Source organism: Zymoseptoria tritici, chromosome 5, assembly GCF_000219625.1.
Source record: "Zymoseptoria tritici IPO323 chromosome 5, whole genome shotgun sequence".
Lineage (NCBI taxonomy): Eukaryota > Fungi > Ascomycota > Dothideomycetes > Mycosphaerellales > Mycosphaerellaceae > Zymoseptoria > Zymoseptoria tritici.
In genome coordinates, this window is record NC_018214.1 from 2631266 (window position 1) to 2650522 (window position 19257).

The following is a 19257-nucleotide window of genomic DNA, read 5'->3' on the forward strand; positions in this document are numbered from 1 at the left end:
TGCAACGAAGTTGATGTCTGGTCGTATACCGTGAAAGCAGAAGTAGATTCCCGCCATCTCACACCGTCCCGACTACCAATCCTGTCTCAGACCACTATACTGTACACAAGTAGGCTGCGCTTGTCTCATTCTATTCTATTCAATGCCATCTCTTCAAGAAGCGGTCTAACATATCTGTTCACATTTACATGCCCACTCTCATTCAAGGCTTGCTCAGCTGCTCCTTCCGGAAGAAGAAAAAGTATCCCACTGGAATGACCAGCTGACACGCCAGTGCAATCCAGAACCAGGGCTGCGATAGTCCAGCTACCACGCCAGCGGAGAGATCAGGAAACACTGGGCCTGGACCATTTCTGTCCGGCGAAGTAGCTTTGGCAAGGATTGTGATGGCCGCTCCCAGAACTTGCGCCGCGGTCAACACCACGGCAACATGGATTCTAGTCAGAGTCTGCAGCAGCGCCATACCGATGCCGACGCCCTGAACAGCGTCCAAAACACCGAGCCATAACCAGAGCGATCGACCGGCGAGCGCACCGGCGACTGGTCCACCGGGCACCCAAGGCAGCCAGAGGCCGTAAGAAGATGTACCCCACCACATCTGAGCCCATCGGGGAGCTAACAGACCAAAGGCGAACATCGGCAGGAACCAGGAGTGAGACTTGCTGAGCTGTGCGCATATGAGGAGGATCAAGGTCCAGACTCCGATGAAGAAGACGAGTACGAGAAGCGCGATCGCCCATTTGGGTGCGTAAGTCGAGCTCCAGAGGTAGCCCCAGCTGCGGCCGTATGGTGCTGAAAGGAAGTAGTTCTGCAGGATGACAGACACAAGGAACCACATGATCAGCTTGCGTCGGGCCAGAGATCGGTAGAACTCGGGGATCTTTCCGGGCGTTTGGCGATAGTATGGCGGCAAAGATGTGAATAGGAGGAGTCCGATGCCGAATAGCACTGCTGCAACGGGCAGTGAAGCGGCCGCCAGGATAGGCTTGTTTGCATACATGTTTCGCGCATCGATTCCTCTAGCGGATGCTTCGGATATTGTGCGGCCCCAGTAGAATAAGGCGACGATGTAGATTTGTTGGAATCCTTGGATGAGACAGGCACGGTAGACCCAGGCTTTGATTGGAGCGCCACCTGCGGATGTTAGCGAAAATCAAGACGGAGGATTGTGGGTAAAAGTCTTCCTACCTTCGTCGCCAAAGTTCAAAGCAAAATAGAGCGAACCACTTGCGGACGCCGTGGCGTACAACGCAGTCGCCACGTTGCGCGCCCAGTCTCTTCCAACTCCTTGGGGGATGAATGGTGCCAGTCCAATGATAGTGAATGCCAGCCCGTACAACGCAAACGGAATGGACAAGACGAAGCGTGGCTTCAGCCTTCGGTACACGAACCACCAGACCAAGGATGCGACGAGATAGATCAAACTGACGATATAGATCCTGAGTGTCTCGTTTCCGTGGGTGCCACCCGTGATGAGCACAATCTGGTAGGAGTTGGCGGCCATGATCTAGAATGGAAGTCAGCGGGTAGTTCAGGCGTTTAATGGGAAGAGCAAAGCTCCTTCTCTCCTTTCTTACCTGACCGATGGCCAAGAATATACTGTAAATTGGCCAGTCCATCACCCTCGTCCGCAGCCAGCGTTTCAAGATCGAAGGTCGCACGTAACCTTCTTTCATCAAGAATTCGTCCTCCATGTTCGAAGGCTCATATGCGGTCGAGGCATGGAAGTCCTGGTGGCTCATCGACGAGCGCCTCGATGAATCAGAAGAACTACTCCTGCTGGGCGCTGGCGACGGTCCACGACTTGCAAGTGGTGATCGACCCAGCTTTGCGTTACGATATCTGCCGGCCCATTCCTTCTCGCTCTCTTTCAAGAAGTCTTCGATGGCGAGCGAGCTCTCGGAGGTCTTGGCGTTGAGATCTTTCTCCAACATTGACTGAAATTTGTTGTAGTATTCTCCAGTCTTGTCAGTGAAGTTCAGCTCGATCTTTTGGAGGTTGTAGTCGCTGCGACCGTGCGTTACCTCGTCAAGACTGAGCAAAGACGAGCGAGAGGCATTCGCAGATCGCAACGGGAAAAGTCCCAGACCTGGATCCGGCGATGCTGAGCCAGAGGTTGGGCTTGGAGATCTGGTTTGGGATCCTCCCCCTCGGCTGAGGTTCATCGGACGGGGATCGATGGGTGTAGGATCCATGACAGAGATCCGCGGGGTGACCTTTCGAGTTGATCTCCCACGCTCTTCATCCAGTCTTGCCATCGTGCGTGGTACAACGTTGTCGAGATCGTTAAAGTCACGTAGGATTCCGGTGGTCTGTCGCTGCCGAGCAGCTTCGGCCTCTTCGAGTGATATCGGAACTTCCATGTTCTCGTTCTCGTCCTCGGCTCCATCGTCGTGCGGTACTAGCAGCCGCAGGCGGGATGGACGATGACCGGGTCCAGCGCGGGTTCCTAGGGAGAGCGTTCGGTTCAGGCCACCTGAGGCAGCCGAACTGCCAGATTCCCCTTGGGTCGGTAGCGGGCCTATGGTGTCCTCGTCTTCTGCTTCGTACATCGAAAGACGTTCCTGGCTGACATTCCTGCTCGGCGGAATGAGCACTTCCAAACCTGCGCCTGATTGTCTTTGAACGACCTTGCTTGACCGGCGTTCTTTCTCGTGGATCCGAATCGATGCGCTCTGCAATATCTCAAGATCCTCGACCCATTGCGCGACCGGGAATCGTTGTTTGGCCGACCGAGCTCGCATGTCAGCTCTCACATCGTGAGCGGACGAAAGGGCATCCTCGATCGCAGCCTTGAACTGGTGCATCATGTGTCTGGACGTGTCGCTCTCGACGGTGAACCACCATCCTGGCATTTGACCAAGGCCGCCGACTCGTGCACCAACACCGAGAGCACCCTTTCGTCCGAACTCGACAGCGACGAGTCCAAACGGCTCGTCTCTGCTGGGGATCAAGGCAAATCTGCAAGGAGGTCAGCTCTGTGATCATGAGAGGTCTTGGACAGCCGGATATTCTTAGTGTACTTACTCGGCGCCGCTGAAGATGAAGGGCGGTAGTGCGGTGAATTCTGGCTTAGAGTAGACACGACCCGGATATTTCTTCATGACTGCATTCTGTTAGCGCTGGTGCAGGTAAAATAGTTCCATGATTCTGCACTCACTCTGCTCGAGCTTCAAGGCGGCAAATTTCCCGTGCAAGTCAATGACTGGACCGACACAAATAAGTTGCACGTTGGCGTGCTTGTCGAGAACAGCAGGAAACACGTCTGCGATAAGATCAATGCCCTTCTGGACCGACCAGCGGCCAACGAAGACGAATAGCTCCGCCTCTGGGTCGACTTTCAAACCAGCCCATTCTTGCGCTTGCTTGCGAAGGTCTCCTCGTGCTGCCTCGTACGCAGGGTCAATCTTGATGTTCGCCAGCTGCTTCATCTCCGCTTCTTTGTTATACGGCTCGACGTCGCTAGGATCGGGGTTTGGCAGTTTTCCAATGGCTTTCAGCTGCCAGAACACTGGATATCTGGCCCACGAGCGAGGTCCGTACTTGTTTGACACACCGACTGCGCCGAACCCCTTCTGGTGCACGCGCAGATAGGACGCGGCGGCGTGAATCAGGTTGAATCTGAAAAGTCAGCATGATCTCCGACAAGCGACCGTATTTCCGAGGCGGCACGTTGCACTTACACTTCACCGAACTGCACGTATTTCTGCACAACCTCGCGAGACAAGTTATAGGCTTTGCAGACTTCGTCCTGTTCTTTCTTCCCTCGCATTGGCCACAGGCCTTGAAACTCTGCGTTGTGCAGGGAAAGACAGCATGGTATGGTTCTTGGAAGGAGGTAAAGCGGTGCCGCCGCGCCTGTTTGGTGTCAGCTCGATGTACAATTCCATTGTCTTCGATATCACTCACCATGGTAATCGTTGATGTGGTAAATATCGACGGGAAAGCGATTCACAGCCTCTGCAATGCACTGGTTCCATGCGGAGTAATAGATGGCACTGTCCAGGTCGTCCATTCTTGGCGGGTACGGCTCGGCCTTTGTCTGTTGTCGGAAGACCGGTGCATCAAGCAGGACTGTAAGCATGGTCAGTATGTCCCTGCAGCATGACTCAAAGCGTCCAACGTACCGTATGTGATATTACGCAGCTGATGGTACTGCACTTGGATCTCATACTCTTTCTCCAGGATCGTCACAGTCATAGGCTCCGCCATTCGATCGATGGGATAGTCGATCCCTCCCACGCATGGAACCACCCAGATCAAGTCCTGCTCACCGAGCGCCTTGCCCATCAACTGCGCCATCACACCAAGACCGCCGATCTTGACCTTGATGTTCCAGTCCTCGATGTCGTACTCGATCGTTGCGATCAGTACAGTCCTTCGTTTGTTCTTGCCCGCAGCGGCCAATGTCGCCGCCACAGAATTGTCTGAGACTGATCGGTTCTTCATCTCAGTAAGTGGCAGGCTCTCAGAAACCGTACGGTCTTTGTCATTGTCCAGCTGCTCGAATCCAGCTCGGCGTTTGCGAAAGTTGCCGAAAAATCCAGCCACGCCTTTCTTGGAGATACCTGTCGCGTTGAACTTGATCTTGTAGAAGAAGCCCATGTAAGCCCAGATGGCCAAACTTGCTGAGATGACGGGAAGCGTCCAAAGCAGGCCGAACAAGAGCATCTGCACGATTCGACTGCCCCTCGGAACGAGTGTGTACCGTAGACTGCCTGAGTCAACTTGGACTTCATATGCCAGATAAGGTGCAGCGGGATGGGTGGAGATGTTGATCATAGGTGCGGCCAGGGACTGTGGAACCATTCGATCGAGGACATTGTCTCTGTTCACATCTCCAAAGACGAATGTCTTATCAGGCTCTCCGTCTGGATTCATGCCCCACACATTGAATTGAAGCTCAGATGGCCATTCCGCGGAGAAGTGGAATTTCGAAAGCCCGTCCTTGTCCTGATGAGCATAGTTTGGAAGTCCCGCATCGTATCCGAAAGAGTTGTAAAGACCTTGGGCGAACAGGTGCGGGTACCACCTGGGAGGCTTGTTCTCTGGCCAGTCGGCATCGGCATGCTGCAGGTGAGAGCTACTGCCAGCCAGTTCGCTCCAATACTGCATCTGGATATGATGACCGTGCCATTTTTGAAGCTTGGTGCCGGACCATGGTAACTCAGTGATGGTCGTCTTCCCCCCTTTGTAGTCAGTCCAGTTCGTCCAACTAGAACCAAAGTTCGTGCTGTATCGAAATTTGTCCGCTCCAGCCGCATCGTGAGTGAACACCAGCTCTCCGCTCTGCTTTGTGTATGCTTTGCGAGTGTAGTTTGCGGCGTTGGTCCACACCATGGGATTCGTCCGGCTACCGATACGGAAGAGCAGGTGGTCCACAGCAGTGACTTTGATGCCATCTGTTGTGGCTTCGTCCCGAAGAGTCATTTTGTGGATGCCGTCAGCAACGTCAATCAGATCCGCTTTCCAGCTCCAGGTGGACGGAACGTAGGCGCCATAAGTTGGCACATCTGCTGCTTCCATGGTCGTGCAGGCGATAGTGGTGTTGTCGATTGTTGGCGTGGCGCCACCATCGGTCTTGGATGTAAAGCTGATGGCTTGAGTCACCGAGTCGCAGTCCATTTCTGTCGAAAAGCGAAGCTCAATAGCGACCCGTGAAGAAGAGTTCAGCCGCGCATCGTGACCAGGTATGAACTTCGTCAGCATAGGTTCGGGAGCAGTCCACGCACTGACAGGAACATAAGCCATGTACCCATATGGTCCGAACTTCATTTCTTTGACACATCCGTTGGCCTCCTCGGACTTGTCGATGAACAACTTCTTGCCGGGTCCTTCTTGGAGGGTGATCTTGTCGTACGGCGCAAGCAGATTCTTGACCTTGGTGCCTTGTGGAAATGGTGCAAGTAGAGCGGTATCGTTGTTGGTGCAGTCAAAGCTGTAGTTCACCGGCAACGGGTCGTTGTGGTAAACGAACCAGACGGAGCCATTGCCAACTGCTTCCAGAACGTCGAGCTGGTTTCGAACCACGCTCCACATTCCATATTCTGTTGGAGTTCCTCCCGAGTAGGGCAGCACGACCTCGTGTGTCTGTTTCGATAACGACTGCAGGTTGAAGCCATCCCGCAGCACTGGATACCTTTCTCGTAGGGCGTTCATTGACTTGATGATATTCCGAACTGGATGCGAAGGATCCCGATGATCATAAGCTGCCGTGTCATCTTTACAACCGTGCAGACCCTCGTCCAGAGGCCAATTGATGAACTGTGATGAACCGAGCTTGTAGCATCCGTGCATCTGCCAAGCCGGTGTGGATGTCATGGCCTGTCTACCAAAGACATAGTTCTCTGCTGTATTGTCCATGATGTAGAATGCTTGCTCTTCTCCCCATAGTAGCAGCGGAATGCCGGGCATGTGCAGAGTAACCACGTACAGTCCGAGGAGTCCTCGATCGAGACCGCCAACCATTGCAGGCCAGCGAAAAACGTCCTAGACACAACATCAGCTCAGCACAAGCCGTGCAAATGGTTCTCTGCGATACGCACCTGGTTAGATGCGCCCCACATGTGCCGTGGATCGAATTTGCCTGTATTCGCATTGAGCATGTCATTTGTAGTAAGCATAACATTCCAGGTATCAACAAGATCTGCAGGCACGTCGTATCCTGCAAACTCGGTTAGTTCAAGACATCCAAAGCTGATTCCGAAGCAAATGATGCTCACCAGCTGAGACGATTCCATCCAGACCCAAAAATCGTTGAAGCGTTCGGTAGATACTGTAGTGGAATGCAACGGCATCAAAGCCATTCAGGCCTTCCTCCCGAAGAAAGCGCTCGCTGTCGGCATTTGTGGTCAAAACAGCTTCGGTGATGTTCTTCGAGGCCATCTCAGGCTCTCTACCGCGACCAAGGTAGATGGAGCCGAAGTTGTTTCCTCCCGCGATCTCTCCCGTAATGAAGAAGTTTTCTTTCCCGTAGTTCCGTGCGCAGGTTCTCATCGCTTTCGCCATCTCCGCAATCGGGTCTGGTGTCATTTGCGTGGCTTTGTCGTACCGGAACCCGTCGATATCCAATTGTCCAATGATGAGACAGGCAAAATGCTCTATGCGCTGTCTTACTGACGGCACCCATTCGCGCAGACGATCTTGCACGGATGCAAACTTGGACAACTGCCGTTGCCAGTCCGGGAATACACCGAAAGCTTCCGTGTCTCCATACTGATCAAAGTCGCTGTCATAGCAGCCAGGCCCAACTTTGTCAAAGTTCTCGCTTGAGCCCGGGAGCACGCGGTGGCCCGACTCGTTCCAGAATCGAGGATATTCGCAGGTTTCGTTGTATGTGTTGCCAAAGCTGAAATCGTGGTATCTCCGTTCCGACTTGTATTCTACCTTGTACTCTTTCGGATTGAACGGCGTGGACGAGTTGGGGTAGCCGTCGAATGCGAGTAGGTCGGACATCCTGCACAACTTAGTATTCGTTCTGTACGAGCGAGAGATGGTGTACTTGCGTTGCTCCAGTAGTGTCGAGCATCAGATACATGCCGCGGCGATGAATCTCGTCGATCGCCGACTGCCATTGTGCTAGGGTTGCGAAATGGTGGTCTAAAACCGTCGTGTCATAAGGCTGCAGTGCTGGTTAGCCAACCCGTATACCCATTCCGAGGCTCTTCACATTCATACCGAGTACTGATCGTATGCCCAGGGAAAACTCAGAAGAATTGTGCCGGCGATATAGATTCCCTGACCTAGGTTAGAGTGCTGTGCAGCTTCACAAATACCTGCACCTCACCTTCACACCCATTCCTTGAAGATAGTCCAAGGAGTCCGTCAGACCTTTCGCATCACCTCCATGGCGGAACAGTGTGCTCAAAGGATCGTGCTCAAAAAGGGTTCCATTGATGTTGTCGTTTGTTGGGTCGCCGTTCACGAACCGATCCAGGAAGAGTGTGTAAAATGGGAACCGCCAATTGTCTGGAGATTTCGTATAATTGTGACCCTCCCACTGGCCGGCATATTGCAGCGGTTGCTTCGCATCGCGATCGGTGTTCAGGTTGTAGTCGACTTCGCGAGGATCGTACGGTGAGGCCAGGACCTGCAAGGCGAAGAGCCACAAGACCAAGGCGATTAGACTCGCCATGTCTTTGAGCCACGCGAAAGATGAAGAAGGTAGAGAATTGAAAAAGGCAGCAAAGTTAAAAAGCAAGACACGCACGCGAACCCATGCTTAGCAGGGTAAGCTACGCGATACGAAAGACATCGATCTTACATCTTTGACGGCGGGACCCTTACTATCCTTGCAGTGCGCGGAGACCCAACCGAGCCTCTGGGGCTGAAGCATAGATGAGCCTTACCGGTAATGAACGAACATCCCTCGGCGGTGCTGGCAAGGCTGACGATGGATGTAATAAGAGTCTGCAGGAGAGACTGCTGCGGCAGACAACGTGGGAGTTGGTGTGCGTGCTATCTTCGTGGAGATACGCATGGCGCCTACCGATGGTCTGCCGTGGCTGAGGTCGCACGGCGTCAGTTCCAGAGTGTGACATTTGCTTGACCACTATTAGATCCTGTTGCGAAACGTCCATCCTGGAAACTGTCAAGGAAGCTGCAGCCGAGTGGTGGGGCTACACCTTGTCGGTAGGGGTCTAGCCGCGCCAGCTGGCGAGGGAGTAGGGCGAGGTACAGCCGCGGCATATACTTCAAATGGACATTTACCACGTTCTGGCGGTGGTGAGTCAGCTGAGGGTCCTGCTTCGTTGCTCACGAGAGCAGCCATCAAGTCTAAGCTGCGGACGAGCAGTCAGACTGTGACAAAGTTCTGCGCGGAATACTGTCAGCATGGCGTGGTGTTCGAAGGATGCATGTCAGCTTCCTTCCACTAGGAATCCCTGTAAGGGCTGGCAGCTTTGACGCACGTGAAAGGATTGCACTGGGCGTATTTTTTCGAGCTTGCCATGACAATCTCTACATCCCAGACTTCATATTCGGGCTGACGGCAGATGCCTGTATTCCGTGGTTATTTTCGACAAGCATCCTGGCAAACAAGATCGGTCCGAGTCACTGCCGACGAGCCTCCACCACTCAAAGGCCTGTCCGATCAACCTAAGCGGTGTCAAGAATCTATTTCATCCTCTTGAACACGGCGACCGTGGCCCGTTATTATATTGCTGCTGGGATGGCGCATTTGTAGCTGATGATGCACGCCGCAACATTGCAGCATACGACACCGACCACGGCATGCCACAGTACCTCGCACCAAAGCAAGAACACCCTTTGCTCTCGAGCTGGTGACAACTGCAAGCGGTCGGATCGTGCACAAGCTGCAGTGACGTTGTCCTCCAGATGCACCAAGTGGAGAGAGCAAAAGCTTGGGTGGTCAGATGCCAAAAAGTATCAAAAAGCTTGAAAGCTGCTGGCAAGCTGAGTATCGTGATGGTCTGGCCGACACAGTCATGACCGTATCTCCTATCAGCACACAATCAATGTACTTTATCAGCCCATAAAGCCTCCGACTGCACACAACATGCTTTCGCGAGACTGGCGGGTGGCACAAGTTGATGGTGGTGGAGTTGCCTTGTCAGATCCAGAGCTTCCAGCAGCAGTCTCACGCAGGCGTGACCGTCACGAGCGGTGAGCAGACAATGTCGCATGCTCGGTGCATGTTGGCCTCTTTCTTGAGTATCTTTCCGGCGCGTCGGCGAGATGTCCGAGGTACTGCTCTGTCACCTGTTTGGGCTTATGAAATCTCGACAAGACGATACATAGTGGCTTCGGGGATTGGAAGAGTTTCATGAAACAGTCCATTAGAGCTGAGATGGCTTTTGATCGGTCGTGGCGACAGTCGATGTCGAAGGTGGCGAGGAAAGGGCAAGAAGGTTGGAAAGGCAGGAGAGCAGAGGGAAAGCTGGCTACGGTGCTCCAGATCCCAAGCTGTCTCTTCGCTGCTGCGGCAACCTATATGTGCACCCAAGATACCCACTCCCTCCACTGTGCTCCAGCAGCGTTTCTACGACCTTCATCGGCAGGGCTATCGTAACATGACTGGGCCCAAACAGAGGATAGTCAGAGGTAGCCGACAACATCTCGGCCAAACATCCAGCAGAGTGGATTCGAGACAGCATGGCATCGATACGAGCAAGCGGGAGATACTCGTGTTGGCTTCTCGCCAGTTCACCCAAAGGCCAAACAGCAGCAGCGCACCGGCGCAAGGAATGAAAGCGAGCTGCATCCAAAGCTGCAGAGGGCAAACAAGGTTTCATTCATTACTGACCTCTTTATCAGGTCAAGGCTCTCTCGAAAAGATGTGGCAGAAGAATAGGCACATAAGCTGTCTGCAAAGCCACTCTCGCAGCGCAATGCCTTCAGCAGTTCGAACACCGAGCTTTGCAGTGCTCCCAACCGCCTCACGACTTGACGCCTGCGTCCACCATGACCAGAGCAATAGGAGACGAACTTGAGCAAATCACGGTCGACCCGGAAGAGCTGTCTGCCGCGCAGTGTCAGCGATGAGGGTCCCATTCCACACAACGAGAAAGATGCCCAGCTCACGTACCTCCCAAACTTCGCCTCGCGGTCTCCAGACGAAGGCCGAATTGTCAGCACCCTTGCACATTCAGAGTTCGGACTGAATTCCGGGTACTCGTGTGATCGGTGCTCGTCGCCTCTGTATAAAACCATCGGCGACGCTCTGACATACGTGGGCCCAACGATCAGCTGATTGATCGAGAGGAGCTGCGCACATTATCAGCAGCCAGGTCATTCCTGCATCGAGGAAGGGAAACCTGACGCACCCAGATTCGCAATCACCTTTTTACACAACCATCATCCTCCACATCCATCATCCTCCACATCCATCATCCTCCACATCCATCATCCTCCACATCCATCATCCTCCACATCCATCATCCTCCACATTCATCATCCTTATCACAGCTGTTGTCAAGGTCATCGCACCAGGCCAGTCCCTTGTGGCCGCCTTCGCACAATCGGTCTTTCAACGACGTTTCTCGCCAATTTTGTGCTTTCCGGAACAGGCGCGGTCAAAACACCACCCGTCGCACAGAGGGTCGTTCAGCCAGGTGATGCGAGATCGGCAACAGGGTAGGGCTTTATCGTCGAAGCAGATGCAGACGCTTCCGAGGCCACAAGCCGAGCAGATCGCAAGGAACAGGGAGAAAATAAGGAATGGTTCGAGAAGCATTGTCGGGGAGGGAGAGGGCAGGGTTGGACTAATGAAAGACGCCCGATATGCTGATCTGTGCTGAGGAGAGAAAAATTTGGGAGAGCGAGTTGGGCGGGATAGAAGTGATGCCGGCGCTGTGCACGGTCCACGCTGTGCACGCTCTACACGAGAGCATAGCTTTATTCCTTACACCTCTTTAATAGCTAATATCTTTACAACTAGTAGTTACAATAAGGTGTTTAATAGCTTAAATTCATCGCATCGATTATATCTATTAGCTCTAAGCAGCTTGTAACTTCTGCCTTAATGTTATGCGTATTAGAGGCTAAGAGGATTTAGCTACCTTAGCACCCTTCCTCCGTAGTAAGGGCACCTTTAACACTACAATTAACACCGGTTTATCTACTGCCTTCCTTCTACAGCGCTTAGCTAGCGAGGCTGTGCGAGCAGAGGCTCTAAGGTCGGTATTTAGCTATAAATTAGCCTTCTTCGTCTCTAGTAATAAAGCCTTCTTAGCCTTATTCTATAGCGCTTTAGCCTACCTGTCTACCTTAGCTTATATCCGCTATTTAGCTCTTAGTTGCTTATCTACCTTCTTCTTAATCGCATTAGCTTCCTTCTGCTACTTCTTAGTAACCTTTAATCGCTCCTTTTTAGCGAGTTTAGCTATACTAGCCTTTAGTTTAGCTAGTAAATAGAATTAAGCTACTAAACCGGAGGGGATTGTAAGTAGAGGCTTGCTACGCTGTCGTTTCTTCTTCTTATTCTTAAAGGATTTAGTAAGGCTATAGCACCGGCTCTTAAGGAGCTAATTCTTAGTCTATAGGTAAAGGATCGTATTATTAAGCTTCTATATCCTTCTCTTGTCTATGTCCTTAACTACCTCGATAACTACGTCCTTTATAAGGGCCCTAAGCTGTCGCTAATTACTTAAAGAGATTACGGAGGTTATAGTGTTAGATGTACTCGGTCTACTCTTGCTAGTACTGTCCTTATTACTCTCGTACTCGCTCTTCTTATCCTTACTCTTCTTACCCTTGCTCTTCTTACCCTTGTTGTCCTTACTCTTAACTTTAAACGCCTTTAACACTACGGTAGAGTCGAGTAGTAATAAGCCTGTCTTCTTAAAGGCCTTATAGATATTAGTAATAGTAAACGCCTTCTAAAAAGCTAGCTAAAACAGACGCTAGAAATTACGCTTACTAGTAGTAGAGCGACCTTCTAAGTAGAAGATCTCCTTCGAGAGGTTAATACTATAGTAGGTAGACAAAGGGCTAAAGAGACTAATATTAAGAGGCTAGAGCCGGTGTGTTAAGTACGGTAGAAAAACAGCTACGAGGATCCGGTGCTATACGTAGAAGTTAAGGAACGGCATATTAATATAAGAGCTATAGCTATTAATAATTAGTAGTCTATAACCTCTACTAGCCTTCTCTCTTGTTAGCGGCTCGAATACCTTCTTTATCTAGTATAAGCTAAGGTTGTTATTAGTCTAGCCGTTCGGTAAGGACGTAAAGAAGGCCTCGTAAATGTCCTCGAAATCTTAGAGCTATAAGGACTAGATATTGCCTATCTCTACCTTATAAATAAGACATAGTAGAAGGAACGAGCTATTAGCACAGATATATACTAGTAATGTTATCTACTCGCGGTTGCTATCCTACATATATCTAATAAATGCCTTACTTATCTAGTACTCCTTCGTAAAGATCCTCCGGCTCTTTTAAAGTATACTAACTATAAAGCCCTTCTCGTCTATATTATAGGTATTGTACGTCTTAAGGTTATACTTCTTTAGCTTCTCTTCTAGTAGGTCGTAATAGGACTAATACTAATACATAGAGTCTGCCTACTTACGGTTCTTGTCGAGTAGATTAAGGTATTTAGAATTAATATTAGTATATCTACCGACGAAGGTAGAGATCTATTGCCGGCTCGGTAGGTGCTTTAATATATCTTTAGCGAACGTGCGAACTATTACCGGAGTCGGTAGAATGCCTCTACGTATAAGTATGTCGATATAGCCTATAAGGGTACGTTCTTATTAGTATAAGAGAATTATGTTATTCTCGTCGCGTCGAGCTCTCGAATCGTTAACTTTACGGTACTACCTCGATAACGTACTACGGTAGACGCTATGCTTCGTCGCGATTTCTAAGATATTCTTTACCTTCGCCGCTCTTAGCTTGTCTAACGCGTCGTCTATTAGAGCTATAGTTGTAGTGTATTAATTCGTAGAAGTTTAATTGTTTTTATAGATTATAACGTATTACGAATTCGAGCGTATATAGCGTAGACCGTGCACAGCGCCGGCATTACTTCTACCGGGCTACGAAAGTTGCCTCTCGATATTTAGGGCCTTCCTTAAAAACGCTAGAAGTGTCTATACTCTAAGTAAACAGCTAATTTACGTCTAGCTAGACTTCTCCCTACTAATCCTCGTTATAGCTTACATTTTCCTATATTATATCCGGTGCTTAGGCTATATTATAAACGCTCTAGCCTCGAAAATGTATAGCGAAAGCCTTATAGACCTAAGGGTGCGTATACCTAGAGGCTATTAATAGGTTATTACTTAAAATTAGTTAATTAATAACCTTATTTTCCTTCTAGGGCAATAACGAGCTCGTAAGTGAACGCTTCCGTTATTAATATAGAGTCTTACGGATATTACCGTCTTAGCTATTACTTACCTTATATTATATCGTATTATTTACGCGTTCCTTACTCGTATTATATACTACCTCTTTAAATGCTATAGATCCGCTCTAATCTATAGTCGTTGTTAGTGTTGCCGCTACTATTACCCTTACTCTTACGACTATACTCCTTCTAATAGATCGACGCCTTCGCTAGTATAAACCCTCCGGTATTATCGAGACGCTCGTAGATCTAACTACCGGTATAAAGGAGGCATTTAGGTACTTATATAGACCGGAAGAGTATTATTACTATACTACTCGTATACGGTAACCGGTATTAAGGAAGTTCGTAAAGAAATTAGAGGCTCGTAGAGTAGGAGGAGAACGAGCTAGTAGTATATTAGTCGCCGAGTAGGTAGTAATATTCCTCGATTTCCTAGCCTATTGTCAGGGTTCGACCGGAGGTAGCTCCGGCTCGAACTGGCGACCTTTGGATTCAGGGTGGGGCGCTTTACCACTAGGCCAAAAGGAAGCCAAAAGACCAGAATCTGAGAACGGGTTCTCAGATTGCGCCCCACTTTTAAGGCTTGGCAAAGCCAAGCTGAACCCCAAGGCACAGCCTGTGACATTACCTCTCCGCCCCCCCCTCGCCTCTTAACAGGTCACAAGAGGGGGTACTACACATCCTCTCCGGATGTATAGATTAGAGTGCCTTAAAAGCAGCCCCCACGCATGCAATGCACGCGTGTGAGCCGAGGCGCATCCAACAACGCACTACGACCCTTTTTGTTCTCAGATTATGTCAGGGTTCGACCGGAGGTAGCTCCGGCTCGAACTGGCGACCTTTGGATTCAGGGTGGGGCGCTTTACCACTGGGCCAAAAGGAAGCCAAAAGACCAGAATCTGAGAACGGGTTCTCAGATTGCGCCCCACTTTTAAGGCTTGGCAAAGCCAAGCTGAACCCCAAGGCACAGCCTGTGACACCTATAACCTATTAATTCGTTAGCTCCGAAGGTAGTATTAATACTTATACGCTACGTTCTCGACTATTATTAAACGTATTAGTAAGATCGTATGTCTTATAAGCTAGGAGTATATCCGAATACCGAATTAACTAGACCTACCGCCGCTATATAAAAAGATAATAAAGAAGAGTAAGGAAGATATAAGCTGCTCGAGCTATAGTAAGTTTAGCTAGTTTAAGGATATAGTTAGAGCGCTAGATAGTACGTTATTGCCGATAAATCTACCTAAGGATATTAGAGGGGTATAGAATAGTAGGAAGGGATTTATCTTATAGAACGTAATAGCCGCTTATAACTTCGACATAGTGTTCTAGTATATAATAGTCGGATATAAGGGCTCTACGCCGGACGGTGTTATCTTAAAGAAGGTATATAAAGATAGCTTCGACGTACTACCTAGCAAATACTTCCTCGCCGATAGTAGATACTCTACGCTTAACAATCGACTACTCGTACTATACGAGAGTACGCGATATTATATCCGTAAGTAGAGGGTAGCGTAGCGCCGGCCTAAGACGAAGAAAGAGCTATATAATGTACGCTATATATAACTACGTAATATTGTCGAGCGAGTCTTTAGTATTATTAAGAAGCGCTTCTTAATCCTCGCTTAAGGAGCATACTCTAGTTATAGTATCCGTAAATAGACGCGGTTTATTCTCTACTACTTCGTCCTTTATAACTTTATCCTTTTAAGTAGTAATTAGCTACTAGACTCGGAGCCCTTCCTAATAGACGTATACGGCGATAAGGATAGCGACGATAATATAGAGGGCGAGGAGGATATACTCGATAACCTTAGTAATATCGGTAGTAGGGCGAGGGTACGGTTTCGTAATAAAATAGCTACTACGATATAGAATAATTATTAAGAATACTACTAAAAGTACGGATTAGATATAAGGAGGGCTTAAAGTAGTAACGAAATCTAACTAGTTTTTAAGAGAGAGCTTAAAACGTCGTTATTATAAAGAATGTACGTATTTGCTAGTTAATTTACTTATTTCTTACGCTAAGGCTATTATACCGACCTCTCGTCGAAGAGGTAGAAATTCTCGTACTTATAGATAGAGGATAGGGCGGAGTACGAAGATACCGCGAGATACGGAAGCTTAAAACTAGCGCGAAAAATAGAGCTACTCCTTCCTAATTAGGCCGAATATTAGTAAATTCTTAAAACACCTCTATATAAATCGATAGTATAGCCCTAATTTTCTCTTACGCGAGCTCTAGTAAGGCATTCGACGGTATCTTTATATCCTATATGCTCCTCTATTATTAAAACTACTAAATAGTTAGTAAGCAGATTCTTATACCTTAACTTTTTAGACTTACTCCTTTAACTCTATACCCTTTATTAACGACGGTAACTATATAGTCTACCTTATATCTTACTAATTAGCGGTAGCGGCTACGACTAAGCGAATAGCGAGAAGGTATAACTCTACTATAGATAGGTATGTTACGCCGGAGTATAGTAAGGTAGAGGGTTATCGACCGGCGCTAGCGTAGACGGTTTAGCCTATATAATAATCCTTCGTAGATATAATCTAAGGCGGCTACTAAGTTCGTCCTTAAGGAGCAGTTTAGCGGTAACGGCGAGGTTTAGATTGTCCGCTAACTTTATTAAAAGTAGGTCCTTATCCTTATTACTTACGCCCTTAAGTATAACCTTATTACGAGCTAGCCGCTTACTAAGAAGCTCTAATAGCGTCTTGTCCTTTAACTCGTCCTACTTAGCTATAGTAGCTATAGTCTATTATAGTAGCGTTATAAGCTTATAGATAGCCTTAAGGTATTCCGGATCTACCTTGTTTATAACCTACTACTTCCTTACCTTAGAGCGGCGCTCTTTATTAGTATTTGCTAACTACGTAGCTCTTAGAACCTGCTCGTCCTCGGGATCTACCTCTTCGACCTTATCGTCCGAACTAGCCGCTCCGCGAGCGCCGCCGCCGCCCTTATTATCGTTCTCGCCCTTATCCTCCGACTCCTTATCTTCTAACTCCTTAGCCTCCGACTTAGTAAGCCGAGTACCCCCTCTACCGCCGACCGCGTGCTCTCTAGTAGCTACGTTAGTACTAATAATAGTATAGATCGAGAGTAAGAAAGAAGGGTAAGAGTCTCTAAATAGCTCGTACGTAGGGTACGCCTTATAATAAGTATCCTTAACGGACTTATCTACCGGCTTTATAGGGTAGCTGTTCTATCTACTAATGTACTTTAAGTAAGTAGCATATAGTATATATGCCTTCTTTATTTTACGCTACTTATTAGTAAGCATCTCTTACTTAAGGAAGCGCTTAAAGCGGTCGTATATCTTCTCGGTAACTAGACGTAGATGCTTCGCTAAGAAGGTATTATTATACTATATTATACCTCTATTCTTAAGCCTTAATAACGCCTCTAGCATTACGTTAATATAGTTATCTTCCTACCGGCTAATAGCTAGATACTCGGAGCTATATATATACCCCCTTAGCTTCTACTTCTTCTACTTCTTCTTACTCTTACTAGACGACGCTACTAGCTCCTTATTATTACTAGACTCGTTCTTACGCTTCTTACTAGACGATACTAGCTCCTTAGACCTTCCCTTACCCTTCTTCCTTAGTGTCGGCGCTAGTAGTATTATAATAGATAGATAAGAGCCTATAAGACTATAATATAAGGGCAATACGTAGTAGTAATACGCGACGTAAACAAGCGCGATAGGGCTTCTACACGGGCTACGATAACAGCAATTAATAGACTATAGAGTTCGTTAATTTATAAACCTATAGGACGGCTATATACTAACTTAAAATAGTTAGCGAGCAGCGACAGCGAGCTCGTGAACAATAAACGACTTCTTTAACGACATTGGTAAGTGAACGAGTTGCAGAATGGTCGGTTATTTGGTCTTGGCGCTCAATAACCTATTAACAGCCTCTAGGTATACGCACCCTGATGCCCGGTCGACGGACGTTCTGCAGGGTCAGCCCAGGAGGTCCACAGATGAGAGTTCTTGAAGACAAGGCGAACGCATCACGACTTGCTGTGAAGCCTGTTGAAGTTGCAACTATCGGAACCAGGTAGACTCTCCGACCGGCAATCGTACCAGTGCTACCGGCAGCCGTCTAACGCCGACTTGAAGGGAGGCAAATATGCTTTTTGCGTGCTGTAAAACGATGATGCTCAAGATGTTCTCCTCGTTGAATAGCTGCTGCAGCCGGCTGGTCGTCCGGATCTGCTGTCCAAGAAGACAGCATAGCCTAATCTCAAATGATGCAGACCTAACAGCATTTTTCGTGCGTCGATGAAGACGTTAAAGTGAGTCTTGGTCTGACATCGGGCAAGGTGAAGTCGGGGCGAAGATACGGACACCCAAACGTATCAAAAAGTCGGAAGCACCACTAGCGCCCTCTCACAGCTCACATCTCTATCACCACTGTCGACCACCGCACCTTGCACCTCCACCACCATCGTCAATCACACCCACACCGCCCACCATGCCTCAAGCACAACCCGAACTCAAAAAGGTACGTCCACCTCCCTCCTCCAGTCACGCGCACTCCACCACCGACCCTTTCCCCCATGCGCCGGGCAGAAACTTTCCACCAAAACTAACCCTTACGATAGTACCTCGACAAACGCGTTGAAGTCCAACTCAACGGCTCCCGAAAAGTCATGGGTACTCTCCGTGGATACGACGTAAGTTCTTCATCCCTCCCTTCCTTTTCCTCACCACTCCGCTCTCCCCTCGGCTCCGCCGCACTCGCTAACGCTCCTGCGCGCACAGGTCTTCCTGAACATCGTCCTCGACGAAGCCACCGAGTCGAAACCCAACGCGGAAAAAGTGCGATTGGGAATGTGCGTCATTCGCGGGAATTCCGTCGTCATGATGGAGGCGCTGGATCGGATTGGAGGAGGAGGAGGGGGAGGGGGTGATCATCGGGGTGGAGGTGGAGGGAGGGATTAGAGAGCGAGGAAAAAGAGCCGCATGAAGAAGAATAGGACATGGTTGTTTTGAGAGTGGGAGGAGGACTTGGTGTGAAGGAGTATGCGGATATGGAGGATGGTGCTCTCTTGCGCGGGGAGATGGGAGTGGATAATTCACCACGCTCCGAAAGTTGCGGATTTCTTGCGGATGGTCGTATGGATCCGGCGTAACGGACAGCAAAGCAATGCGAATTCAATCCGAAGGCACGAATGGCCCACACAGTATGGTTCTCGCGTGAGAGGACAGCGAAGAGAACTTCCGATGCGGACACGAGCAGCGAGTCGAACATGGCAAGACACACGCGAATGGACTAGTGGAAGATAGATAGGACCTCTACCGCTACACGAGGATGAATAGCGATCGAATTGAACCTCGGGGAGAAGGACAATTTGCACACCCAAGGCCATTCGGCACTCTCCATCCGTGACCACG

At 49.2% G+C, this 19257-nt stretch overlaps 2 protein-coding genes across 2 annotated transcripts; one reads left to right on the plus strand and one right to left on the minus strand.

The window, feature by feature from the left end:
- Positions 1–202: 202 nt before the first annotated feature.
- On the minus strand, positions 203–8134 carry MYCGRDRAFT_72646 (putative alpha 1,3 glucan synthase; the record flags this gene model as incomplete). Its single annotated transcript, XM_003852378.1, has 14 exons — positions 203–1134; positions 1189–1507; positions 1578–2312; positions 2358–2961; positions 3028–3106; positions 3161–3621; positions 3684–3858; positions 3910–4074; positions 4128–6489; positions 6546–6664; positions 6723–7464; positions 7502–7621; positions 7678–7737; positions 7787–8134. 14 exons carry the CDS (start codon positions 8132–8134, stop codon positions 203–205), a joined length of 7221 nt encoding a protein of 2406 aa, XP_003852426.1.
- Positions 8135–18320: 10186 nt separating this feature from the next.
- On the plus strand, positions 18321–19023 carry MYCGRDRAFT_104681 (uncharacterized protein; the record flags this gene model as incomplete). The annotated part of the gene is made up of 3 exons (XM_003852338.1): positions 18321–18364; positions 18465–18536; positions 18625–19023. 3 exons carry the CDS (start codon positions 18335–18337, stop codon positions 18802–18804), a joined length of 282 nt encoding a protein of 93 aa, XP_003852386.1.
- Between the last annotated feature and the right edge of the window lie 234 nt (positions 19024–19257).